Source organism: Vipera berus (assembly GCF_964194415.1).
Source record: "Vipera berus genome assembly, chromosome: 6".
In the NCBI taxonomy this organism is placed as follows: domain Eukaryota; kingdom Metazoa; phylum Chordata; class Lepidosauria; order Squamata; family Viperidae; genus Vipera; species Vipera berus.
This window is the reverse complement of record NC_138208.1, coordinates 8,107,943-8,135,398: the sequence shown is the minus strand read 5'-3', so window position 1 is coordinate 8,135,398 and position 27,456 is coordinate 8,107,943. Positions and strand designations below refer to the sequence as shown.

The 27,456-nt window shown below is 42.7% G+C and overlaps 1 protein-coding gene across 5 annotated transcripts in view; it reads left to right on the top strand.

Annotated features, from left to right (window-relative positions):
- Nucleotides 1-27,456, top strand: part of PPFIBP1 (PPFIA binding protein 1) — a 117,409-nt gene that overhangs the window by 43,614 nt on the left and 46,339 nt on the right. For 4 of the 5 annotated variants that reach the window (XM_081331664.1, XM_081331663.1, XM_081331661.1 and 1 more), the window contains 6 exons: nucleotides 13,122-13,221; nucleotides 14,077-14,282; nucleotides 17,214-17,300; nucleotides 17,895-18,008; nucleotides 18,992-19,123; nucleotides 24,258-24,350. In XM_081331664.1, coding sequence (XP_081187790.1) covers nucleotides 13,152-13,221; nucleotides 14,077-14,282; nucleotides 17,214-17,300; nucleotides 17,895-18,008; nucleotides 18,992-19,123; nucleotides 24,258-24,350 — 702 coding nt within the window. In that variant the 5' untranslated portion in view covers nucleotides 13,122-13,151. Of the gene's footprint in view, nucleotides 1-13,121; nucleotides 13,222-14,076; nucleotides 14,283-17,213; nucleotides 17,301-17,894; nucleotides 18,009-18,991; nucleotides 19,124-24,257; nucleotides 24,351-27,456 lie in introns of those variants that run through there. The other variant, XM_081331665.1, reaches the window with a different exon arrangement.

The following is a 27,456-nucleotide window of genomic DNA, read 5'->3' as shown; positions in this document are numbered from 1 at the left end:
TGGCCCTTTTATGACTGGTGGACTTCAAATCCCAGAATTCCTCAGCCAGCATGCACGCTGGCTGAGGAATTCTGGGAGTTGAAGTCCACCAGTCATAAAAGGGCCAAGTTTGAAGACCCCTGGATTAGACACTCGTGGTAGTACAGAGAGGTTTGAGGAGGATTTTCAGTCCAGCTTTGTGTAAGCAGGCCTCTGGTCTCATTTTGCTCGTAGAAAGCTGATTTTTCTTTTGAACCTTTTTTTGCTTGTAGAAGATTGTTCTTCTAAACCAGGGGTCTTCAAACTTGGCCCTTTTATGACCTGTGGACTTCAACTCCTAGAATTCCTCGGCATAGCTGGCTGGTCATAAAAGGGCCAAGTTTGAAGACCCCTGTTCTAAATCTTCCTTAAACAGATATTCCCTTGGGAAAAGTATCAACGGTGTGACGTGTTATAGAAGAAATGGTTCTTGATGTTGGTTTGGGTTAGAGGTAGGAGAAGATTTGTTTTAAGGATGCCTGCTTAAATTCCTGCTTTTTTTTTAAAAAAAAAATCAACTTTGTGGCTAACACGCACACAGAGACGAGCACAGAGACGAGGGAATGTGTGCCATTTCTTTCGTTGGGTCAGCCCCATTAATTAGGGCTATAATAAATGGTCTTATTGTTTCTTCCCCCTGTTTTAAAACAGAGTAATCCACACAGAAGCCTCAGGGATATTGCCCGTTCGGTCCATATATAACATCAATGCTTGTTTTGTTTTGCTGGATCGTTCCAGAGAAATGCTTACCCATATTTACGAGTCCTGCGTGGGTGGGAGAGAACTAAGTTGAAAATAAACAGAAATGGCTTGTTTTAGTCTGGAGGGTATTTATTTTGAACTGGGGAAAGAAGGTAAATTCTGTGGGGGTTTTTGTGTGTTTTTTAAAGTCTAGGTTAATTTTAAATAAGGTTCCAGGAAGGGAAGCTGATTAATCTTAATTCTGTTCCCTATCGGAAGTCTTTCGTTTCGGCTACCCTATCCCCAAATCCTGGATGCCGTTTATCTGCCATAAACCATTATTTATCATAATCTACTACTATTTTTTCTGCTTTTCACTTGATGTTGATCGACAGAGGACAGAAAGAAATTGAGAAGCTAATGCAGATCTCACAACAGAGGTGTTGAATTAGGGCTACCCATTACAGTACATTAAGTTTTTAGTTTAATGAAAAAGAAGGACTAGAGGTGACATGATAGTAGTCTTCCAGTATTTCAGGGGCTGCCACAAAGAAGAGGGGGTCTACCTATTCTCCAAAGCACCAGAGGGTAGGACAAGAAACAGTGGTTGAAAACTGAACAAAGAGAGAAGCAACCTGGAATTGAGGAGAAACTTCCTGACAGTGAGGACAATTAACCAGCGGAACAGCTTGCCACCAGAAATCATAGGCGCTCCATCACTGGAGGTTTTTAAAGAGACCGGACAGCCACTTGTCTGAAATGGTATAGGGTTTCCTGCGTGAGGAGGGGGTTGGACTACAAGACCTCCAAGGTCCCTTTCAACTCTGTTATTCCGAGTGTGCGCTGCCACATGGCTGGACCAGCTGAAGTTTCTAATTAGTCTTCAGGGGCAGCCCCTTGTAGGGCACACTGCAGTAGTCTAAAGAGGAGATGACCAGGGCATGAGTGACTGTGAGCAAGTCCTCTGATCCAGGAAAGGACACAATTGTGTGCAAAGCCCCCCCCCCCAACTCCACCCACAGCTGCAACCTGATTTTCTAGAAGGAGCCGTGAATCTAGAAACACCCCCAGCTTTTGTGCACTAACTCAGTGATTGTGAAAGGGGCAAGTAACATTTTTGTGAGCAAAAAGCGGCTTCAAGGCTTCCCAGATGTTTTCTTCACACCTGCTCCAGTTTTTCCCCCAAGCAATTTTGGTCCAGAAGAAGCCACGCGACTAAAAAAAAATATTTTCAAACTCAAGCAGAGCTCTTTAAAAAAAAAAGGACTGTAATTTTGGTGCCAATAAATATTTTAGCACTCCACCTTTGAATGCCAGGAGGATTTACGTTTTGATTGTGGTCACTTCTTCAGGCATCGTGGCGGAGAATCGCTCACCTAGTCATTCTGATATTTTAAAAACGAAGCTTTTTTTTTCCCCCTCGACAACTTCGGAAAATAGCACATAACCGTAGCAACAAGATTGCATAGAAACTGGGCAGAATTGTCATTTTCAAAGTGTATGTACGACAAAAATCAGTCTTGTGTGCACAGTTAAGAAATTGAGCTGAAAGCTCAACAGTTATTATTAATAATAATAATAATAATAATAATAATAATAATAATAATAATAATAATAATAATAATATTGAAAGGGACCTTGGAGGTCATCTACTCCAACCCCCTGCTCAGGCAGGAAACCCTATACCATTTCAGACAAATGGCTGTCCAGTCTCTTCTTAAAAACTTCCAGTGTTGGAGCATTCACCGCTTCTGGAGGCAGGTTGTTCCACTGGTTAATTGTTCTCACTGTCAGGAAGTTTCTCCTTAGTTCTAGGTTGAATCCCTCTTTGATTAGTTTCCATCCATTGCTTCTTGTCCTGCCTTCTGGTGCTTTGGAGAATAGCTTGACTCCCTCTTCTTTGGGGCAGCCCCTGAGATACTGGAACACGGCTGTCCTGTCACCTCTCGTCCTTCTCTTCATTAGACTAGACACACCCAATTCCAGCAACCGTTCTTCATATGTTTTAGCCTCCAGTCCTCTGATCATCTTTGCTGCTCTTCTCTGTACTCTAGAGTCTCAACATCTTTTTCACATGGTGGTGACCAAAACTGGATGTAGTATTCCAAGTGTGGCCTTCCCAAGGCCTTGTAAAGTGGTATTAACACTTCACGTGATCTCGATTCTATCCCTCTGTTAATGCAGCCTAGCACTGTGTTGGCTTTTTTTGGCAGCTGCAGCACACGGCTGGCTCACGTTTAAGGGATTGTCCACTAGGATTCCCAAGAGTCATAAGGTGACTCTTGGCTTAATTGTGGCAAGTTATTTGGGTTTGGAATTGGCTGTGGTTGTCTAGCCTTGACTTCAGCCAGGTTTTTCAACTCTGTGGGCAGAAATTCTCATGGGCAATTTAGAAAATATACCATATGAGATTGAATCTCTGCAACCATCCTTCCAAGCAATTTTGATAAGGCTCATGAGCCGTGAAAATGCCTTCTTGATGCGCTCAAGGGCGAGACCGATATTTGTGTTAAAAATTTCCTGCGGCCATGGTGCCCTTCTGTATTTATATTTTTGTGTGTGTGTGTGTGGGGGATTTCTATTTATATATCCAAGAGCATGTTTTCTGTTTTTGCTTCTGTTTTTGTGTGTGTGTGTGTGTGTGTGTGTGTGTGATGAAAATAGCATAGGCTTAGTTGGATTTTAACCCTCCTTCTCCTGTCTGGCAAATATAAGAATGAAAATTCACCTTTGTGTCTAATGTGTGCGAGATCTATTATTCTTGCATATTTTTAATTTAATGGGTTTCTAGTTGTTAAGCCTATGTTGTGGGTTCTTCTTTTAGAGTCTGCGTTCTGCCGCTTACGACCATTTTTCACACTTTGCGACCGTTGCAGCCTCCCCATGGTGACTTGATCAAAATTTGGACGCTTGGAACTAGAAATATTAAATGTTAAGTTAAATATTAATGGGAAGTTAAAAACTGGGGGAAACTGATTAGGGCATTGATTGTCTATAAAGATTAAATGTTAAAACAAGGGTATGCACAAGCCAAAAATTATTGATAAATGTAAGAAATGTCATTTTTATCTAATTGATTTAATAAGAATTGTATTAGTTTAAACAGGAGACAGTAAATATTAAGGGGAAAAGAGGAAAAATTTAATGTAACAGCTTAAGAACTGCACCAAAGATACTTGTATGTCATTGTATCTATTGATTAACCCAGCCGCCACGCGGCTTTTCAAATACTTAAATGTAAAATTAGAAAATCAATAAAACATTTTTTTTAAAAAAAATTGGACACTTGGCAACTGACTCATATTTATGACGGTTGCAATGTCCCGGGATCACGTGATCACCTTTTGTGACCTTCTCATAAGCAAAGTCAACAGGGAAGCCAGATTCACTTAACAACTGTGTTACTAACTTAACAACCACAATGATTCACTTCACAACGGTGGCATGAAGAAAAAAAAACAACCCTGTAAAATGGGGCAAAGCTGACTTAACAACTGTCAATTGTGGGGATCAATTGTGATCATCAGTGGAGGGCTACTACCTGAATTCAGTAGATTTTGGTATTAAATCTTGCCTGTTTTTCTGTATAGAATCTTTTCTCAGCCCTGCAGAGTTGAGTGCAATATTTTTTTTAAAAAAATTTGATAATCATTTTCTAATCTACATAAATGGTATAATATGGATATGAAACCTCTTGAACCAAATGGGCAGGTTGCGGTATTCTTTCATACGGTGCCAGATGAAAGCAATTGGTGTCTGGAATGGATTAGTGCTTTCTGTGTAATTAAAATAGTTGACACTAGAAATGTGTCAAAGCATTGCAAAGTTGAGATGCTCTGGTCTCAGGATGTTTGGGAAATAGCTGGCCTGAGGTTTAGGACCGGGGTCTTCTAACCTGTCCATTTTACCCACTTCAAAATCAAAAAGTTTTCAAACAATTTACAGAGTTTCTCCTTTCCTTTCCTTTCCTTTCCTTTCCTTTCCTTTCCTTTCCTTTCCTTTCCTTTCCTTTCCTTTCCTTTCCTTTCCTTTCCTTTCCTTTCCTTTCCTTTCCTTTCCTTTCCTTTCCTTTCCTTTCCTTTCCTTTCCTTTCCTTTCCTTTCCTTTCCTTTCCTTTCCTTTCCTTTCCTTTCCTTTCCTTTCCTTTCCTTCATCTATCTTCCTTCCCTTCCCTTCCTTTCCCTTCTTCTATCTTCCTTTCCTTTCCTTTCCTTTCCTTTCCTTTCCTTTCCTTTCCTTTCCTTTCCTTTCCTTTCCTTTCCTTTCCTTTCCTTTCCTTTCCTTTCCTTTCCTTTCCTTTCCTTTCCTTTCCTTTCCTCCCTCCCTCCCTCCCTCCCTCTCTTTCTTTCTTTCTTTCTTTCTTTCTTTCTTTCTTTCTTTCTTTCTTTCTTTCTTTCTTTCTTTTCCTTCCTTCCTTCCTTCCTTCCTTCCTTCCTTCCTTCCTTCCTTCCTTCCTTCCTTCCTTCCTTCCTTCCTTCCTTCCTTCCCCATCCGCATTCATAAGTAGGTTACCAACAAGTTATATATTATTCTATAAAGCTTTCCTCGCTCATGTTATTAAAATGTCATATTATTATGAATGAAGTGCATCCATTCTTGATGACTGGAATTCATGAGATCCCTGCAAGTGTTTTGTAACACCTTGAAGATGTTGGCTTGCAGGTGGGTGCTGGAAGTTGGGATATGCTTGTTAGTTCCTGGATGCCAGTTGCATGCTATTTATAATTTGGGCTATTGTGTTTATTTTGGTTTGGATAACAATCCAGAGCCCTATATTAGAGATGAGTAACAGACTTAAGTTTATTAAACAATAATCAAAAAAGTTAGCTCTGCCTTGTCTCTGTGAGTTTGCCTGCCTTGTGATTTCAGTCGGGTTTCATTACTAAAATGTTATTTTTCTTTCTGTTTTTTTTCTTTTTTTGGGGGGGGGGGTTAACCCTATCTGTGCTGCCAGAGTTGCAACTACGAGATGGATAGCTAAATACGTTGATATAACAAATAAAGAAATGATCCACAGCATCATATAAAGGTAATCCTCCACAGCTTGTTTAGTGACCATTTGAAAGTTACAACAACACTTAAAAAGTGACTTACGACCAATTTTCACTCTTACGACCATTGCAGCATCCCCAAGGTCACGTGATCAAGGTCACATGATCTGCATTCTGCCACTTACGACCATTTTACACACTTGCGACCCTTGCAGCATCCGGTGATCAAAATTCAGACACTTGGCAACTCTTCCATATTTATGACGGTCGCCGTGTCCCGGGGTCACATGATCCCCTTTTGCGACCTCCTGACAAAGTCATTGGGGAAGCCAGATTTACTTAACGACCGTGTAACTATCTTAATGACTGCAGTGATTTACCTAACAACGGGGGCAAGAAAATGGGGCAAAACTCACTTAAGAAAAGTCTCGCTTAGCAACAGAAAATTTGGGCTTAGTTGTGATTGTAGGACTGTCTATACGCAATTCCTGCAACTGTTCTTCGCATGTTTTAGTCTCCCGGCCTTTAATCATCTTAGTTGCTCTTCTCTGCACTTTTTCCAAAGTCTCAGCATCTTTTTTGTAATGTGGTGAGACCAAAATTGGATGCGGTATTCCAGGTGTGACTATACTAAGGCTTTATAGAGCATTAGTAATATTTCACTTATATCTCTGCTGCTTATCCAGTAAAAATAAATCTGAATTACTTTATTGAGCTTTTGGCTAGCTCATTATTTTCCCCTTTTCTTCTTACTACAGCAGCAATAAGAAGAGAGTTTTTAAGGCTGAAATTATGGCGATCTACAAAGTTTGTGGAGAAAAGGTTCCTAACTGCCAACAGGAATTTGTGAGAATATTTGTCAAAATGTTGTATTACAGAGAACCTCTTCATAAAATGCTAAGTGGGTCAATTCTCTGTGAGTTCCAGTACTAAAATAGATAAGGCACATCATTATTATTATTTTTTTTAAAATGCTGTTGTGATGTGTTAATACATAATTTAAATGTTTAAAATGTCAAGCTATTCTCCAAAGCCCCTGAAGGCAGGACAAGAAGCAACGGATGGAAACTAATCAAGGAGAGAAGCAACCTGGAACTAAGGAGAAACTTCCTGACAGTTAGAACAATTAACCAGTGGAACCGTCTAAATGTCTAATTATCCTCATTTTCTGATTTTGAAAGATTAGGCTTCTCTTTCCTGAGATATAAAGCTCTTCTATCCTTTTGCATGTTGGGCTCCTTGTCGGTTTGAGATACATCAATCATATCCAAAGGTCTGTTAACAGAACAGATTTTCCTCAATCTTTCCCCCACACCCTATCTGGGGAAGTCTAAAGTCTGGGCTGATTCCCAGAGGGCAAAGTGAGTCAAACCTTGAATGTCCGGTAGGCAGTAAGAGGGCTAAAACAGACCCTCCCTAGCAGTTCACAGCATACAGGTTAGTCCTCATCTTACCACAGTTCAGTTAGTGACCATTCAAAGTTATAGTGGCACTGGAAAAAGCGACTTACAATGTGTGAATAGAACGGAACAGAACAGAACAGAATAGAACGTAACAGAATAGAATAGAATAGAATAGAATAGAATAGAATAGAATGCAGAATAGAATAGAATAGAACAGAATAGAACAGAATGTAGAATAAAATAGAATACAGAATAGAGTAGAATAGAATGTAGAATAGAATAGAACAGAAGACAACAGAACAGGATAGAATAGAATAGAATAGAACAGAACAGAATAAGGAATAGAATGCAGAATGGAATGGAATGGAATAGAATAGAATAGAATGCAGAATAGAGTAGAATAGGATAGAATAGAATGTAGAATAGAATAGAACAGAAGGCAACAGAACAGAACAGGATAGAATAGAATAGAACAGAACAGAATAGAATAAGGAATAGAATGCGGAATGGAATAGAATAGAATAGAATAGAATTATTGTCCAAGTGTGATTGGACACAAAAGGAATTTATCTCCGGTGCAGAAACTCTCAGCGTACATACAAGCAGCAAGTGATAAATCATGATCATAATCCTGAAATACAATCATCACAAATCATAAGATACAACGCTCAGTGATATTTATTTATTTATTTTATTTTATTTTAATTCCATTTATATCCCGCCCTTCTCCGAAGACTCAGGGCGGCTTACAAGCTTACAAGCTTGATAGGATACTAAATTAGCTAAATACTAAATCATAAGATACAGACATAAGATACAATGCTAAATCATAAGATGCAAACAACAAAGTTATAGTCATAAGAAGCTAAGGAAAGAGGTACTTAGTATTATTATAGCTTTCTAAACAGCCAGTGTAATATTGTTGTTAAGATGTTGGACCACGAGAAGAAAGATGCCAGGTCCAATCCACCCTTAGCCATAGATACTCCTTGAATGTCTTTGCTCCTTTTCTCCACTACCCCAACCTATCTTGTAGGGTTGCTGGTAACCTCTTGCAAGGAAAGATGAGAAGGATAATCATACAAAATATTGATAACAGTAGAAAAAAGAGACCCTTGGCCAGAATTAGTGACTGGGGTAAACATTTTTGTTTTTCTCCTTCAAGACCCTAAATGAATCTCTGTGAGCCATTGGTAAAAAACATCCTTCCCCCAGCAGATTTTATGTCTAGTTGTATAATAGGAGCAAGTATAGCCTCGGTGGATATCTACTCAAAGAACTGAGCATCTATCTGGTCGTATTTACCAGAGGCCGGAGTTGCAAGCCAGACCAAGAAGCTGGAATTTCATTACGAGGTCAGTCACAGCAAACAACCGAACATTGATTGAGGTGCAATCCACTCAGCCTAGAATATTATTCCATCCAAAATATGACATAAGCAGCTTGGGGACTTTTCGATCTGGTTCTATTTTTGGAGGACTTTCCCCTACTTTTAGCGGGATGCCATCTGCTGCTGTGATTTGAATTCTCCCCACTGCAGAAAATCCATTCTGTTGCAAAATGCAAAATGCAACCACGTTAACAATGGTCCGAGAGCAACTGAGGACCCAGATTGTTGGGGGCAATAAGCTGACTTTGCTAAAAAAAAAATGCCGCTTGGGAGGGGGCCCCCGAAAGTCCTAATAAGCAGGTATATACATAGAATGAAGGCTATTGCTAAGCACATTGATTTGTGCTTCTTAGATTGTAAGCCGCCCTGAGTCTTCGGAGAAGGGCGGGATCTAAATGGGATTAAAAAAAAACACCTTAATCCCAAGTTCCTGGAAGCTGGAGAGCATGACTGAGGTAACTTTATGAATCAGTTTTCCTTAATTCATAATTTATGAATTCCTACACTTTTAACGGATTAATTTTAGCCGGTGGATCAGCTGGATCGGAAGACTTCATTTGATACAAGTTACAAATTTCACCTCTGGCTAGGGGAGGGTTAGTTGATAATCATCGTTGCAGCTGTTACACAATCTGCATGCAACGGCGATCGCATTAGACCTGGAATTCCTTCCAGCCTTCTGACGAGCTTTCTAGAAGTTGATTGGCAGAGAATATAGCTGCGTAGCTTGTAAAATTTGAAACGAAGGGGAAGTAAGAATATCCAACCAACCACGTACTTCAATTTGCCAAGTGATTGGCCGTTTCCTGGTTGAACAATTGTGAGATGACCATTTTTGTGAACCTCTGCATGTCATACGGGGAGTCCTCGACTTAACGACCACCATTAATACATTGTTTGATTGTGTCTTCCCGCTTTTTATAACCAGTTCATCCAGACAGAATTCTCAGGAAAATGGGATACAGGTAATCCTCGACTTACAAGCATAATAGAGCCCCGACATTTCTGTGGTTAAGTGAGACATTTACTTTAAGTGAGTTTTGCCTCATTTCACGACCTTTCTTGCCACAATTGTTAAGTGAATCACTGCAGTTGTTAAGTCAGTCACGCGGTTGTTCAAGTGAACCTGGCTTCCCCCATTGTCGTTGGGTGTCAGAAGGTGGCAAAAGGAGATCACGTGTTCCTGGGACGTGGCAACCATCATAAATATGATTCAGTTGCCAAGCATCTGCATTTTGATCACATGATCCTGGGCAATGGTTGTAAGTGTGAAACAATGGTCGTAAGTCCCCTTTTTCAGTGCCGTTGTAACTTTGAAGGGCCACTAAATGAACCGTTGTAACTCGAGGACTCTCTGTACTTAGCATTATAGCTTTGTAAACAGCCAATATACTATTTAACTGAAAGGGTATAGGGCAGTGATGGTGAACCTTTTAGAGACCGAGTGCCCAAACTGCAACCCAAAACCCACTTATGTATCGTCGGGTGCCGGGTGGGTGTGGCCAATGGGTGGTCATAGCCCATTGGGTGGGCGTGGCCCATTGGGTAGGTGTGGCTGTGGTGTTAACGGCAGACTGGGTGGGGCTAAAAAGTTCAATCAATTCCAACTTTGCGAGATCTTTTTTTTCCCCCGTGAGAAGTTGAAATTCATTTGAACCTTTTTTTTTTTTGCATAAGGCAGCGGAGGCCTAAATTGAAAAGGTTTTATAAAACCCAGCTGAAGGCCTAGGACTGGGGCGACGGTGCATGTGCCCACAGAGAGGGCTCTGCGTGCCACCTGTGGCACGCGTGCCATAGGTTCGCCACCACGGGTATAGGGTCTCCTGCTTGAGCAGGGGGCTGGATTAGAAGACCTCTGTTCTGTACCAGCCTGCTACCGGCCCTGCAGAAAAGGCAACCCCTTTACAAACGGCAAGAGGCTGGAATTACGTCTGCCAAATTATTTACTACAAAAACAAACAAGACACGAACCAAGATACAGGAGCTTTGAAACACTATCTGAGCGGTTGCTTTCAGCAAACCAACCCTCCCCACACATTCCCTTTATAAAGAGTTCAGGGCGTGGCTTCTCTCTGCCTCCTTCCGAGAAGCCCCATTGCCTTCCTCTGTTTACTCCTACTTGACTGCCTCCTGCATCGGGCGTCCTTGAACAGGGCCAGCTGTGGGTCATCTTCATCCACACTGTCAGGCTCACACAGCTGGGTCTCCATGGTGACCAAGTGGGAGGGGCCTGCCTGAGGGCTATCATCAGCAAGATCTTCAACCCCCTCAGCAAGGTCTTCAACACCCCCCTCCTCCTCTGAGTCGTCCGACCCAACTGCCAAACCCACAGGCTGACCCTGAAGCACAACAACCTCCAAGGTCCCTTCCAACTCTGTTATTCTACGTTCTATTGTTAAGGTGTTGGACCAAGAGAAGAAAGATGCCAGGTTCAACCCACCCTTAGCCATAGCTACTTGTTCAAAGATACCATTGACTGAAAGACTTTATTCCTGTTGCTCAGGAGAGGTGGAGACTGTTGGACGCATCCTCCTTCGATGCTCTTTCTGTAGAGATATCCGAAAAAAACTTATCCTCCCAATAATTGATAGATATCCTGGCTGTTCTGACACTACGTATCTCCAGTGGCTGCTTAAGGACGAACGGGCTGTGATTACGGCACAGGTGGCTAGATTCTACGCAGCAGCGCTGGGGATTCGTCGGAAGCGTAAATAAGATGAAATATTTTTAGATCTTTTTAATAATCCTTTTTAAATTAATTTTATTTTATGTGTTCTTACTCATCATTAGATCATACTCGCTGCATTTTTATATATATGGATGTATGGATGTAAGTAGCCTACAATTGGATATTTTACTGTTTCTCGCCATACGGCTGTAATCAACAGATTTGATTTGATACTCCTTGGATGTCTTTGCTCCTTCTCTCTCTCTTTTTCCCCCAAAATTTTTATTGAATATACAGTTAAAAACAAAAACAAAAAACCCCCCACAGTGGACGTGATACAACTTGCCTGGTTTAAACAATACTATTAGTATTACCTTGTGAAAAGAAAAGGAAAAAGGTTTCTTTACATTATAACAAAATATACATATAGAATCTATGAACTCTCTAGTAAGGATTCTTTCGATCATGTTGTTGTTAGCTGCGAAGTTGTGTCCGACCCATCGCGACCCCATGGACAACGTTCCTCCAGGCCTTCCTGTCCTCTACCATCTTCTGGAGTCCATTTAGGCTCACGCCTACTGCTTCAGTGACTCCATCAAGCCACCTCATTCTCTGTCATCCCCTTCTTCTCTTGCCCTCAACCTTTCCCAGCATTAGGCTCTTCTCCAGTGAGTCCTTCCTTCTCATTAGGTGGCCAAAGGATTTGAGTTTCAACTTTAGGATCTGGCCTTTTAAAGAGCAGTCAGGGTTGATCTCCTCTAGGACTGACGGGTTTGATCGCCTTGCAGTCCAAGGGACTTGCAGGAGTCTTCTCCAGCACCATAGTTCAAAGGCCTCCATTCTTTGGTGCTCAACTTTTTTTAATGGTCCAACTTTCACTGCCATACATTGCAACTGGGAAGACCATAGCCTTGACTATACGCACTTTTGTTCGATCATGTACATTGTGATGAAATAACTTTCAATTCTATCTGATGGAGAATTAACTCAACTTATCAATCAACATTCGTCCCAGCATTCTTCCTTGACTAGCCATTTATACACCTCATGCCAAATTTCATAATAGTCTGTTTTGCTTTTATTTTTAAGTTCTAATGTTAACCTATCCATTTCAGCGCAGCATAGGATTGTATTTATTACTTCTTCTTCGGTGGGGGTTTCTCTTCTCTTCCATTTCTGAGCATATGCTAGTCTTGTTGCAGTTAGGATGTGCAGTGCTGAATATAAAGATCCTTTACTGAATTTATCCTTATTAATCCCTAATAAAAAAGTGTGTGGTTTAATAGTTGGGACAAATCCAGGATGCACAAGTTCTTTGCTCCTTTTCTCCATCACCCCAACCTATCTTGTAGGGTTGCTGGTGATCTCTTGCAAGGACGATGTGAGATGAACCCAACAAACAATAAAAGCTATTGAAAGTTTTCCTACTGCGGTGAGCTGAGGTTGCCCAGTGCTAATTCTAAAGTCGGTTGTTATTTCCCCTCCAAAGCGCCAGAATGTAGCTTAAAATGAGAGGGGACTCCACTTTTTTTTTCAAAAGGCCGACCCTTTTGTGAGGCACAGCTCACTACATCGGAGGCACCAAACGTGGCTTGTTCATGTTGTTCAGTCTTTTCGTTCTCCCAAGAATGATTTTGACATCTGCTAGTTCTGGAAGGAAACAGATGTTCCACAAAGCAGACAGATGACGGCTCGGCATGAGTTTGGGAAAAGAAAATTTCCCAGCAGGAATGCAATCCCTTCTTTTGACATACATACGTACACACTCCCATGACTCCAGGTTTTCATTTCCCTACAGCCCAAGCTAGGTTGGAGCAAGCCTGGATCGTGTGCCTTGTGGGGAAAAGATCTCTTAATAGTCTGTACACCCTTGATGTTCAACAAATGCTGAACTGAATTAGCAGATTGTTTCAGATTGGCTTCTGCAATGTGCAAGTCCAACGTAACTCTTTGTTGCGTCGTTATTCTAGGTGTATTAGCAGTGGCTACCCTACAGAAGGATGACCATGATGGGTGATGCGAGTGAAATGCTGGCCGCAGCTTTGGAGCAGATGGATGGCATCATTGCAGGTAGAACATCCACCACATTCTTCCTTATCTGTACATTTTATCTCTGGAGGAGAAAACTTATTGTTGAGGGTCCTCAAACTTGGAAACTTCAGTGCCGGTGTGTGTATTCAATAAAGATTGTCTGTTATGGCACCTCAAGACTGTAGAGTTCCTTCAGTATTGGAATTTGCCAGCCAGACGGTTGACATTCAGTTGTACGTTGCATTTTCAGTGTTGTCGTGACTTAGAGGGCTCAATATGCAAATGGTTGTGAGTCAAGGATGATGGATGTGTAATTGATGTTAATCCTGCAGGTTTGAATAGAATAAAGCTGGAAGGGACCTTGGAGGTCTTCTAGTTCAGCCCCCTGCTCAAGCAGGAGACCATATACCATCTCAGACAGGTGATTGTCTAGTGCAGCGGTAGGCAACCTTAGCTCTTTTATGACTCGTGGACTTCAACTCCCATGCTGGCTCAGAAATTCTGGGAGTTGAAGTCCACAAGTCATAAAAGAGCCAAGATTGCCTGCCCCTGGTCCAGCCTCTTCTTAAAAATCTCCAGTGATGGAGCGCCCACGATTTCTGGAGGCCAGCTGTTCTACTGGTCAATTTTCCTCAATGTCAGGAAGTTTCTCCTTAATTCCAGGTTGCTTCTCTCTTTGATCAGTTTCTAACCATTGTTTCTCATCATTCCCTCTGGTGCTTTGGAGAATAACCTGACCCCCTCTTCTTCTTTGCAGCAGCCCCTCAGATACTGGAACACTGCTATCATCTCTCCCCTATTTCTTCTTTTCTTTAGACTAGCCAAACCCAAGTCCCGCAGTCGTTCTTCGTATGTTTTAGCCTTCTTATCCTCACCCTTCTTCTTGTTCTCCAGGGTCCAAAGCACTGGAATACTCCAATGGCTTGTTTGATTGCCAATCCCCAACGTCTCCATTCATGGGAAGCTTGCGGGTTCTGCATCTGGTGGAAGACCTTCGGGGTTTGTTGGAGATGATGGAAATAGATGAAAAAGAAGGATTGCGGTGCCAGGTCCCTGAGTCGACAGCAGAGATTTTGATGGAATGGCTGCAAAACCAAATGGTGAGACAAACAAATGGGTAATATTAAATTACAATGAAAAACAAACGGTGGGCCTAGCCTAAAAAGACCCCAGGATTTTTAAAACTAACATACTTCTCAAAGGAGCATGGTGGCTTGCATGGTTAGGACGCTGCGTTGGAAGGTTAGCAAGCCCGCGTTGGAGACCCAAGTGCTGCTGCGGGGTGAGGTTGAGCTCCTGTCCTTGGCTCCAGCTCCCAACTGGGTGTCCTCCAGGCAACGGTGATCTCGCCAGCTAATCCTTTCAACCTGGAAGTGCCTTAGCGCTGCTGACCCAAGTGCAGTGTGATGATGTGAGGCGACATGCTTGTCCAAATGCGATGGTGTTGCCATGCAATTTGTCTCCGAGTCTTTTACAAGATTTTGCGCTTCCCTGTTGCTTTTATCTGTGATGAGTGAGTTGCTTCGCAGAGTGAGATGGGTGGCATATAAATCTAACAAATAAGTAGAAAGAAAAAAAGGAAGGAGGGAGGGAGGGAGGGAGAGAGAGAGGGGGAGATCTTCCTCCTAAAACACCTGCCATCGTCACATTCTTCATTTCTACAATTGAAATTCAGTCCTCCCACCCAAAGGTGGTCCTTCATGCCAGCGGCTTCATCCTTCCTTGCCAGAAAATATTCCTTGGCCTCCAGACCAAAACCATCCTAGTGGCCTGCCGTCTCCTGCAGAAAGAAAGAAAGAAAAAGAAAGAAAGAATTAAAAAGAGAGAGAAAGAAAGAAAGAAAGAGGAAGAGGAAGGAAAGGAAAGGGGAAACTGTAAATTGTTTGAAAACTTTTTGATTTTGAAGTGGGTATAATGGACAGGTTAGAGTAGACAGAGGGTTGTTATCTTCTCATGTAACTGACTTTTGATGTTCAGCTGACAATGCAGGTGGGATTGCATTGCTTCTTGCTATCTTGCAAGCGGCATCTGTTAGCCGCAGCCTTTTAGGATGAATGACCAGTTCAGTTACTGTTCTCATAACTGCTTTTACCTCTTCCATAATTCCTCATGCAGGCTGATGTCCAATTAATATTGTGAAGGTCACTCACAATATTAAAAATGATGATGTACGCCAGGGGTGTCAAACTCAATTTCATTGAGGGCCGCATCAGCATTGCGGTTGCCCTCAAGGGGCCGGGTGGGTATGGCCAGGGTGGGCGTGGCCTACTGGGTGGGCGTGGCTAGAGTGCGTATGGCCTACTGGGTGGGCGTGGCCAGCTCTACATCGTTCGCATCAAGGGTGCCTATGGGGGCCTGGGCAGGAGTGGGACAGATCTGAGGGTCTCTGGCAGGAGGAGGGTCTCTGGGCCAGGGCCAAGGCAGTGGGGGCCATTCCCTCACTGTTTCCAGGATGGCTTCGTGGGCCACATGAAACCACTTGGTGGGCCGGGTCTGGCCCCCGGGCCTTGTGTTTGACATGTCTGATGTACGCCATCCAGCTCTTTGTTGGAAGGAAGGTTGTAGAAAAAATGGGCTTGAGCCCAGTTTGCAGTCCATTAAAATTCAAAAAATAAAATAAAAATCAGCTTGCAGGTCAGTAGTTAGGTGGCAAGGCAGCCCTGCAGAACGTGACTGAGAAAGAACAACAGCGTCAAAAAATGTGGTTGTCTCTTTGGATTGTGACATGACAGTTCTTCATAAGAAGCTCGATTTGCAGTAGTCCAAAGATGCCATCTACTGGAAAATAAGATTACATGCGATCTGATCTTGAATGTAGGTCTTCAGTGAAATCTTCTATTGTGTTTCCATGACCATGAAACCATTCTTATGTGGGAAATTGTTGTTGAGGTATGGTCCTCCATATCATCTCACGCCTAGTCCTTCTCTTCATTAAACTTAGACATACCCAATTTCTGCAACTTAATAATAATAATATAATAATGATAAAGTTGGAATGGACCTTGGAGGTCATCTAGTGCAACCCCCTGCTCAGGCAGGAAACTCTATAGCATTTCAGACAAATGGCTGTCCAGTCTCTTCTTAAAGACTTCCAGTGTTGGAGCATTCACAACTTCTGGAGGCAGGCTGTTCCACTGGTTAATTATTCTATCAGGAAATTTCTCCTAGGTTGCTTCTCTCCTTGATTAGTTTCCATCCGTTGCTACTTGTCCTGCCTTCAGGTGCTTTGGAGAATAGCTTGATTCCCTCTTATTTGTGGCAGCCCCTGAGATACTGGAAGACTGCTATCATGTCCCCCCCTCGTCATTCTCTTCATTAAACTAGACATACCCAATTCCAGCAACTGTTCCTGATATGTTTTAGTCTCCAGTCCCGTGATCATCTTTGTTGCTCTGCTCTGTACTCTTTCTAGAGTCTCAACATCTTTTTTTCTATTGTGGTGACCAAAACTGGATGCAGTATTCCAAGTTTGGCCTTACCAAGGCCTTGTAAAGTGGTATTAGTACTTCACGTGATCTTGATTCTATCCCTCTGTTAATGCAGCCTAGCACTGTGTTGGCTTTTTTGGCAGCTGCAGCACACGGCTGGCTCATGTTTAAGGGATTGTCCACTAGGACTCCGAGATCCCTCTCACAGTTGCTACTATTGGGCGAGGTACCACGTATACCAGTGGCTGGCTCAGGAATTCTGGGAGGTGATGTCCGTGAGTCATAAAAGAGCCGAGGTTGCCTACCCCTGACCTATACTATACCTGTGCATTTGGTTTTTCTTGCCTAAATGTAGAACCTTACTTTCTTTTCTTTTTTACTTTCCTTCATATGTTTTAGCCTCCAGTCCTCTAATCATCTTTGGTGTCATCTTGGAGTTTTGTGAGATATAAAAAGAGTAAACAGAAAATAAATATATGGGACATGGGGTGGGAAGGGATCTTGAGTTCAGCCTTTGTGGTTCCTGTTTACGTTGCTGTGGTCTTTTAAATGGATCGAGAAAGCCATGTGACCTCAACCTAATCTTTTCCTTTTGTTTTCCAGATTAATGGACATTTGTCTGCTAACGGAGATGTCTACCAGGAACGGCTGACTCGGCTGGAAAGTGATAAGGAATCTCTTGTTCTGCAAGTGAGTGATTTTTTCAATTTGGCCTGTTCTTTCTGCCTAATAAAGCTTTGGTTCTTAATGGGGAGATATGCACAAGCAGCACTTTTCAAATAGATTTTGCGGAACTATCTTGAAGGGTTGCTAAGAAAGCTTAGGAACTATAGATTATCAGGGATTCAGTAACAGGCTAAGAAAAAGATAACAATGTTAGCTGTGGATGTTCCAGGTCTCTTAGCCCAGGGGTAGGCAACCTTGGCTCTTTCATGACTCGTGGACTTCAACTCCCAGAATTCTTGAGCCAGCATGGCTCAGCTTGGAAACCTCTCCCTTTCCCCTCAGCGTGGCTGGCTCAGGAATTCTGGGAGTTGAAGTCCACGAGTCATAAAAGAGCCAAGGTTGCCTACCCCTGTATTAGAACAAGCAATGATGTCTTCAGGTTTGCCGAGGGTATCAATTATGAGTCAGATAGTTAAAGAATCTTGGGTTGCTATCAATACCTTCCCCAAAAGGTCAAATCAGTATGTAATGACTGTGAAGAAAGGACGTTCTCTGGTGGGCATACTCTGAGATAGAGTGGCACCATTTGTTTTCATTGTTATTATTATTTTTGAACAGGTGAGTGTCCTTACGGACCAAGTGGATGCTCAGGGAGAGAAGATCAGGGATTTGGAATTGTGCCTGGAGGAGAACAGAGAGAAGCTGAATGCAACGGAAGAAATGTTACAGCAGGTACCACCGATTCCTGTCTGTGAATCTAGGGGTTTGGTTTGGTGGAATCTGTTTTTGACGCACGTAGCACATGCTGGCCCACATATCCACAGAGGGGTCCTTGGTGCTCTCTGAGCTTGTTTTTTTCTTGCAGACATTTCATGACCCAACTAGGTAGCATCATCAGGTGCACCTAGTTAGGTCATGCAGTGTCTGCAAGAAAACAACGGAGCCCAGAGAGCACCAAGGACCCCACAGTCGTCCTTCTCCTCCTCCTCCTCCTCCTCCTCCTCCTCCTCCTCCTCCTCCTTCTTTTTCTTTTTCTTTTTCTTCTACTACTACTTCTCCTCCTCCTCCTCCTCTTCTCCTCCACTTCTTTTGCGACTACTACTTCTTTTCCTCCTTTCCTCCTCCTCCCTCCTCCTCCTCCTTTTTCTTCTTCTTCTACTACTACTTTTCCTCCTCCTCCTCCTCCTCTTCTCCTTTTTCTTTTGCGACTACTACTTCTTCTCCTCTTCTCCTCCTCCTCTTCCTTCTTCTTCTCCTCCTCTCCTCCTCCTCCTCCTCCTCCTTCTTTTTCTTCTTCTTCTTCTACTACTTCTCCTCCTCCTCCTCTTCTCCTCCTTCTTCTTTTGCGACTACTACTTCTTCTCCTCTTCTCCTTCTCCTCCTCCTCCTTCTTTTTTCTTCTTCTTCTACTATTACTTCTCCTCCTCCTCCTCCTCCTCCTCCTCCTCTTCTCCTTCTTTTGCGACTACTACTTCTTCTCCTCTTCTCCTCCTCCTCTCCTCCTTCTTCTTTTGTGACGACTACTACTTCTTCTCCTCTTCTCCTTCTCCTCCTCCTCCTCCTTCTCCTCTTCCTCCTCCTCCTCCTTCCTTCTTCTCCTTCTCCCCCTCCTCCCCTTTCTCCCTTCTCCCTCTTCATTTGATAGGACCTTCAAAGACACCCCGTCTTTCTCTTCCCTCCTTTAAACCATCGATTCTGTTTGTCATTTTGAACAGGAGCTCTTAAGCAGAACATCTCTTGAAACTCAGAAGTTGGATCTCATGGCTGAGGTCTCCAACCTGAAGCTTAAGCTGACTGCAGTGGAAAAGGACAGGGTGGATTGTGAAGACAGATTCAGAGATGCAGATGTGAGTCAATCCAGGTTCAGCACGGCTGAAACTTTTTGCCTTAAAATTTCTTAACACAGGATCTGGACTTAAAAGTGCTGTTGCATGCACCCTGATACAAAAAGATGTTGAGACTCTAGAAAGAGGGCAGAGAAGAGCAACAAAGATGATTAGGGGGCTGGAGGCTAAAACATAGGAAGAACGGTTGCTGGAATTGGGTACGTTTAGTGTAATGAAGAGAAGGACCAGGAGTGATACGATAGTCTTCCAGTATTTGAGGGGCTGTCACAAAGTAGAGGGGATCACCCTATTCTCCAAAGCACCTGAAGGCAAGATGAGAAACTATGGATGGAAACTAATCAAGGAAAGAAGCAAAGTAGAATTAAGGAGAAAGTTCCTGTCAGTGAGTACAATTAATCAGTGGAACAGCTTGCCTCTAGAAGTTGCAGGTGCTCCATCACTGGAGGTTCTCAAGAAGAAAAGCCATTTGTCTGAAAGGGTATAGGGCCTCCTACTTGAGCAAGGGGTTGACTAGAAGACCTTCAAGGTGCCTTCCAACTCTGTTATTCTCTCTTCCTATCTGAAGTGGATGAATAATACCTCCCCATCTGGAAGCAGTTAAAATCATTCAGAATTGGCACCAGCTATAAGAAGCAGAACAGGATTGTACAGCTTGAGGGACTTAACAATATCATCTCTCTCTCTCTCTACTAACCCTGTATTGTGGTTTTCTGAGTCCTGGTTTAATCCCCTGCTTTACATTCTGAAGCAGGCTATAAAAACAGGAGATCTGTTACAAAGGGGCTGCAGTAATGTTGGTCGCTTCTAAAGCCCCAAGCCCCAACTGAAACAATAAAACGTTGCTTTGTTGGAAACTTATTACCCTGAACAAAAAAGAAAAGAAAAGAAAAGAAAAAAAATCCTCCGGGCTGGCTTTCATCTTCATTTTTGAAGTCTCGTGGTCTAGAATATTCTAGAAGGCCATTCTCATCAGCAAGGGGCCATGTCTCTGAAGTGCTCTATGAAAAAAAGGACCATTGGTAGTGTAATGTAGTGGGTCCGACGCAAGGAAGAGACGCCAGCCGGAGTACGTATTCAGCTCTTTATTGTGGGGGCTGCGTACTGAGGAACAAGGGCTGCCTGGCCTCCTTATATACCCGGCCAGGGAGGCGGCCAGCCAATGGGGTTGGCCCTAGGTTTCCCGCCGAAACTAGGTTTCCCGCCAAAACCGCCCAGGCCAACGCCCCCTAGTGGCTGTTGCTATGCAGATGCCTGCAACTGGATACATAACAGGTAGGAAGGTAGATTTGGTCCTTTTTATCATGGTCCTTTGGTTTCCTCTTCACTGAGGTCTTTGGAACAATATTTTCCCAGCCCCAGGTGTGAAGAAATATTTTGAAAAGTGGTTCAATTTTACACAGTGGTTTTGCAAAATCGGAGAGAGAGAGACCTAATCCTGATCCTAAGAGTCTATGGCCGTGGTGGCACGCACAGCCCTCCCTGTGGGCACGCGCCCCGTCGCCCCAGTCCAAGGCCTTCAGCTGGGTTTTATAAAACCTTTTCGCTTTAGGCCTTTGCCGCTGTGTGCAAAAAAAAAAAAAAGGTTCAATCAATCAATTTCACTTGTGGGGAAAAAAAAAAGATCTCACAAAGTTGGAATTGACTAATTGAACTTGGTAGTCCCACCCAGTCTGCCGTTACCGCCGCAGCCACGTCCACCCAATGGGCCATGCCCAGCCAATGGGCCATGCCCACCCGGCACCCGACGATACATAAGTGGGCTTTGGGTTGCAGTTTGGGCACTCGGTCTCTAAAAGGTTCGCCACCACTGGGCTATGGGGATTCTCAGTCATCCAGCTCATGGTTGTCCCAAAGTTGCTTTTTCACGAGGCACTTAGACGTTCTTGTTTTTCCTTTGAAGACGTTTCACCTCTCATCCAAGAAGCTTCTTCAGCTCTGACTGGATAGTGGGGAATAAATCCTTCCACTCCCCACCGTCCAGTCAGAGCTGAGGGGCCCTGATCCAAAGATTTTAAACTCCGTAGATTTTAAGGCTGAGATGCTTTATTTTACCATTAGAATATTTTATAGAGCTTTACACCTTATCAACAGCTGATATCCCCCCCCCGACTAAGGTTGTGTTGAGAGGGAAAAAAACTTGCGTAAAATTGGCTAGCGTTCAGTGTTGTGTGACTGACTGCTGAAAAGATCGTGTTGGTGTGGTTTCTTTCCAACTGGAAACTGGATGTGAACTGGTAGCCGAAGGGATTTTTTTCCTCTCAGCTCAAAGAAGATGGGGTGGAGCATAGATAGTCCTTGACTTATGGCCACAGCTGAGCCCAAAATTTCGGTTGCTAAGCAGGACACTTGTTAAGCGAGTCTTGCCCCGTTTTACGACCTTTTTGCCACAGTTGTTAAGTGAGGCGCTGCAGTTGTTAAACTGTTAAGTGACTCTGGCTTCCCCATTGACTTTTCTTGTCAAAAGGTGGTCACATGACCCCGGGACATAAATATGACCAGTTGCCAAGTGCCTGAGTTTCGATCATGTGACCACGGGGTTGCTGCAACGGTCGTAAGTGTGAAAAATGGTCACAAGTCACTTTTCCACTGCTGTTGTAACTTCGAGTGGACACTAAAGGAAAGGTTGTAAGTTGAGAACCACGTGTAGTGATGGAGAAAGTTGAAACTCAGTGAGAACTTGTTACACATAGTAGCACATGTAGTACTCAATGTTCCTACTGACAAGTGAAAAGGAGAACATCTGGGATGTTTATTTTAATGGCAACCCAAATTCCTTCCATTATGTCAAGTTGTGGCTACCAAGAATGTGGGAATTATGTGTAAAGGCCCTTGTCTGAAAAGTTTTGCATGCAGAGGTTTTTAAAATCAGACAGTTTCACAATCCTGGTAGGAAATAGCAAGAATACTTTTATTGTCTGAAAATACAGCAAAGCATGGCTTTTTTCCTCGTTTTCGTTTTCCCTTTTCCAAAACTCATACTAAGAGGCAGTTTATGTCTGGGGAAAAATCAAAGGGATGTGGTCACCTTGAAGAGAGAGGGGGGGAGGGAGGGGAGAGAGGGGGGGAGAGAGATTTGATGTGACTATCTCTGTGAGAATGCCTATTTTTAATGCAGTTTTTCAATGACATTTGAGGGAGCCAAAAGTTTTGCAGTTTTAATTTTTGATCTGTGGTTGCTGTGTGTGGGAAATCTGGGATAAGAAAAAGAAAATATCTGGAATTATTCTCTTTGAATGCTCCTATTTTAACTGCTCTCATCTCTCAGCTGGTGTCTTCTGATGGTAAGTTCTTCTTTTGGAAGTAAGATTTGATGTGACCAGCGGACTTTTACTAAGTAAAAGCTAGGCAGGTGATTGTATCTCATAGAAGAGAACATGTGTAGCTCAGAGCTGAACTGTGGGGTCCTTGGTGCTCTCTGAGCTTGGTGGTTTTCTTGCAGACATTTCACAACCCACCTAGGTCACATCATCAGTGCTAGAAGAGAATGGGGTTTGCTTTCTGTTTATATACTACTAGGTAAAGGTAAAGGTAAAGGTTCCCCCGCACATGCGTGCTAGTCGTTTCCAACTCTAGGGGCCGGTGCTCATCTCCGTTTCAAAGCCAAAGAGCCAGCACTTGTCCGAGGACGTCTCCGTGGTCATGCGGCCAGCATGACTAGGCGCCAAAGGTGCACAGAACGCTGTTACCTTCCCACCGTCGTGGTCCCTATTTTTCTAGTTGCATTTTTACATGCTTTCGAACTGCTAGGTTGGCAGAAGCTGGGACGAGTAACAGGCGCTCACTCTGTTACGCGGCCCTCGGGATTTGACCTGCCAAACTGCGGACCTTCTGATCAACAAGCTCAGAGTCCTAACCCACTGAGCCACCGCGTCCCTTATATACAACTACCTTGTCCTATCAATGTTGATGGAAGTAGCCTTGGTTAGGAAGTAGGAAGTAGCCTTCATTAGGCTGTTGGCGATTGCTAGCTTGTCTGTCTACATTCGTAGTTCCTCCCTATATAAAAATAAGAGCAGACTCCCTTCTCTTCCAGCACTGATGATGTTACCTAGTTGGGTAATGAAATGTCTGCAAGAAAACGGTCAAGCTCAGAGAGCACCAAGGACCCCATAGTATCTCAGCCTTGACTGCTTTTGAAAAGCTAAGTAAGGTCAGATTTGGTTAATATTTGAATGCGAGACGATGGGAGAAAATTGGACTGTAGGCTTACGCTGGGAAGTTGAAGAAAAAAAAATTGGGAAAAACGCCATGGCAAATTAACTTCATTATTTTTTACTAAGAAACTGCTTGGAGTTTCTCCTTCAACGTCCCTATTAAAGTCAAGATCAAAGGGATGTCCTTTGAGGCAGCTGCTTTGACCGCCTTAGAGAATGTAGCTGCTTTAATACTCTGGGATGTGGTATTTGGGCTTTCTGCAGTGAGTTGGGGAAATGCGCTTCTTTTATTGTATGCATCCAAGATAGCTGGCTTGCTTAGATATTTCCATCTCATTGGCGTCCACCTTTTTCTAAACAGCAATAGCACTGGCACTTACACTTACGTACCGCTCCATGGTGCTTTACAGCACTCTCTAGCAGGTTCATAGAATCAGCATGTTGCCCTCAACAATCTGGGTCCTCATTTGACCGACCTCGGAAGGAAGGAAAGCTGAGTCAACCTTGAGTCGGTCAGGATCAAACTGCTGGCAGTGGGCAGAGTTAGCCTGGAGTACTGCATTCTGACCACAATGCCCGCACAGCTTGGTAGGAAAAAAAGGGAAGGGAAGGGAAGGAATGGGAAATGTAGGGTAGGTAGCAATAGCACTAGACTTATATACTGCTTCATAGTCCTTTATAGCCCTCTCTAAGCAGTTTACAGAGTCAGCAGTTTGCCCTTAACAATCTGGATCCTCATTTTACCAACCTCGTAAGGACGGAAGGCTGAGTCAACCTTGCGCCGGTCAGGATCGAACTGCTGGCAGTGGGCAGAGTTTGCCTGCAATACTACACTCTAACCACTGCACCAGCAGGGCTGATGTCATTTTAAAACTGCCTCTTGAAGATAGAAGAAGTTGCCCAGCTGTGTCTAGTGCATGTTTCTACTCGTTTTCATGACTTTCAAATCATTTTTGTTCATTTCTTTTACTTCAAAACAGGATTTGATGCAGGAAGTTAATGATTTGCGCCTAAAAGTAGGAGATATGGACAGGGAAAGACTTCAATATGAGAAAAAGCTTAAGTCTACCAAAGTAAGTCCATGTTCCCGATAAAGAAACACATCTTCAGCAGTCTATACCTCATGACTTATGTATCTGTTATTTATGTCTCTTTTCTACTTAAAGTTGGTTCGTGGATATGGTAGCCAGTACGTGATTGACTTAAGCTTGTGTTTAAGGTGGTAGAAATATGTTATGGTTAGGAGCTGTTTCTATGAAACTGTCCTTATGAATGGCTAGTAATATTTCTTTCTTTGCATCACGGAAAGAAGATTGAGGAATTGGTAAAACCTAGCTCGGCCATCTTCCTAGAAATGCTGGTTTCTCTTACTGTATTTTTTTACGCTATCCCTTAAGGGTGTAATTCACAAAATGGAAGACCAAGATGTCACACCTGCGAAGAAGAAATTAGTGCACACTTTATTTAAAATGTCTAATTATCTTGGTTAGATACCTTCTTTTGAAAGACAAAGTTAGATGTTCATTGGGTATATAATTTCATTCTAATTGGAAGATCACATTGGAGAACCATGTGAAAAGTTAGTTTCTAGAACAATGGGGTTGAGGAAAACTTGGATTTGACAACAGAACTGTGCTTTGTGTGTGTAGGAGCACAAACATAGTATCTGTCTACATCCGTGGTGGGGAACGATGGCCCTTTTATGACTTGGGGACTTCAGGTCTCAGAATTCCTGAGCCAGCATGGCTGGCTCAGGAATTCTGGGAGTTGAAGTCCACCAGTCATAAAGGAACCATTGTTTCCCCATGCCGGCTCAGGAATTCTGGGAATTGAAGTCCACCAGTCATAAAGGGACCATAGTTCCCCCATGCTGCCTCAGGAATTCTGGGAATTGAAGTCCACCAGTCATAAAAAGGCTATTGTTTCCCCCATGCTGGCTCAGGAATTCTGGAAGTTGAAGTCTATAAGTCATAAAGGGTCCATAGTTCCCCCTTGCTGGCTCTGGAATTCTGGGAATTGAAGTCCACCAGTCATAAAGGGACCATAGTTCCCCCATGCTGCCTCAGGAGTTCTGGGAATTGAAGTCCACCAGTCATAAAGGGACCATAGTTCCCCCATGCTGCCTCAGGAATTCTGGGAATTGAAGTCCACCAGTCATAAAAAGGCTATCGTTTCCCCCATGCTGGCTCTGGAATTCTGGGAGTTGAAGTCCACAAGTCATAAAGGGGCAATCGTTCCGTATCTCTAGTCTGAAAGCAACCGTATCGTTTCCCAAGCTTACAACTCCCCTAACTTTTCTTACATCCCAAAGCCAAAGATTGAAGGTATAACTGATAACAATGTAAAATAATTAAAAGTAGAGTAATATAAGTAATTGTGTTAGTTGATATAAAAGGTATGTTATAATTTTGAGGGGGCTTTATGAATTAATGCCTAATCTTTACATTTGCTGCTCAATATTTGGCCATAATCTAGTTGATTTGCAATCCGCAAAAAAGGACAAAACTACAAGTATTGTCAGATTGCTATAGGTATTGATGTAAAAAAGGGCAGGTTTATAGGAATTACAAATATCTCTATAGAAGCTACAGAAAAGTACTGTGTTGGACAGTCTTTCATCATCTCCAGTTTTAATGGGCAAATGGAATGGAATTTTAGAATATCTTCCTCGTAATCATTCCAAAGGCAGAATATTATCTCTTGTCCCAAAGAGACTCTTTATTTAGGTTGGTGGATGTCTGAAGATAGATCATTGGCCTTTTTTTTTATTTTATTTTTTTAAAAAAGCTCTTTGTCACCAAGTCCTACGTCTCTATGATAGGTTATTTACTTCTGCCTGAAATTCTATGTGCTTACATTTTTGGAGAGGTGTAAGTTTGGCAAGCTCATCGCCCCAAGATTCATAGAAACCATCTGTTTTTGTTCTATGATGTCCTTCTAGCTTGAGGGACAATCATGAATCATTATTAATGGGACTGGATCCAAAAACGACTGCTTTCAGAAGTTGAAGACAAATGGAAGATTCACAAGCTTTGGTGACCAAACCCAGAGCACAGCTAACTGTTGACCAGTCACACATTGCACAATTCCTGTTCGATCTGTCCTTCATATTGAACAGCTAATATAAGGTCTTCTGCTTCAAAGGTTTGGTGTCTTTTGAAAGGGGTATCTTGAACGTAGTAGTCCTGTTTATTATTCTTATTATTTAGCCTTTTCCCTTCCTACATCTTTACTTCTCTTTCAATCCTCTGTCCTTCTTGCCAGTCGTTAATGGCCAAACTTTCTAGCATGAAAATCAAGGTGGGCCAGATGCAGTATGAAAAGCAGCGCATGGAGCAAAAATGCCAAATGCTGAAGGTCGGGTAGATTGGTGGTTTTTGAATCATTTATTTTCCACGGCTTTCGTAACCCTCTTTGCCATCTTGCTTGTCTGTATTTTAAAACCTTTTTTGTGTGTGTGTGTGCAGTGCATGTATGGATTTTTTTTCCTCCTGTTCCTATGCAAATCCCTGTGATTTATGTCTCCAGCTAAACCAAAATATATCTCTGTGTGTTTCTAAGATATCTCTGTTTCTATTTAAAAAACTTTTTTTTTGATTTAGCATAACGCAGAACACCATCAGCTGCCGGTTTCTTTCTTGAAATGAGTTCACACATTAAGCTGAGCTTAAAAAGAAACACAATCTTAGGTATTCCATTTTGGATTTCAGGCTGTGTTAACCTGTTATATCTTCGCTGACAAGTATGCTTCTGTTGAAGAGGAAATGCCTTGATTTTTGGCCTATCTGCATTAAAAAATAAATAAATTGGGTCACTAGATCCCTCTAGCATTTTAATTTTATAAAAAGGGCGGCTAGGAAGTATACAGTATATGTGTGTGTTTGTGTAGGCTTGTATGTATTTGTCTATATACACAAGCACATGCACAAACAAAAATAGTCTTTGCTGCATTACGATTCCCTAGGATATATTGAGGAAGGTCAGATGAAAATCTTGTAAAAGGCCCAGTGCTCCATTTTGTCAACCTACTTTAACTATTCCATCTGAAAGCCAAATCCTAGGGCTTTCTCCTTCCCTACAACTAGGTGTGTTCATGACATGCTTGTGTATGTGGGTGAACGTGCATGTGAATATAACTTCCGGATGTTATAACAAAGAACAGGGTCAGGAGGAAAAATA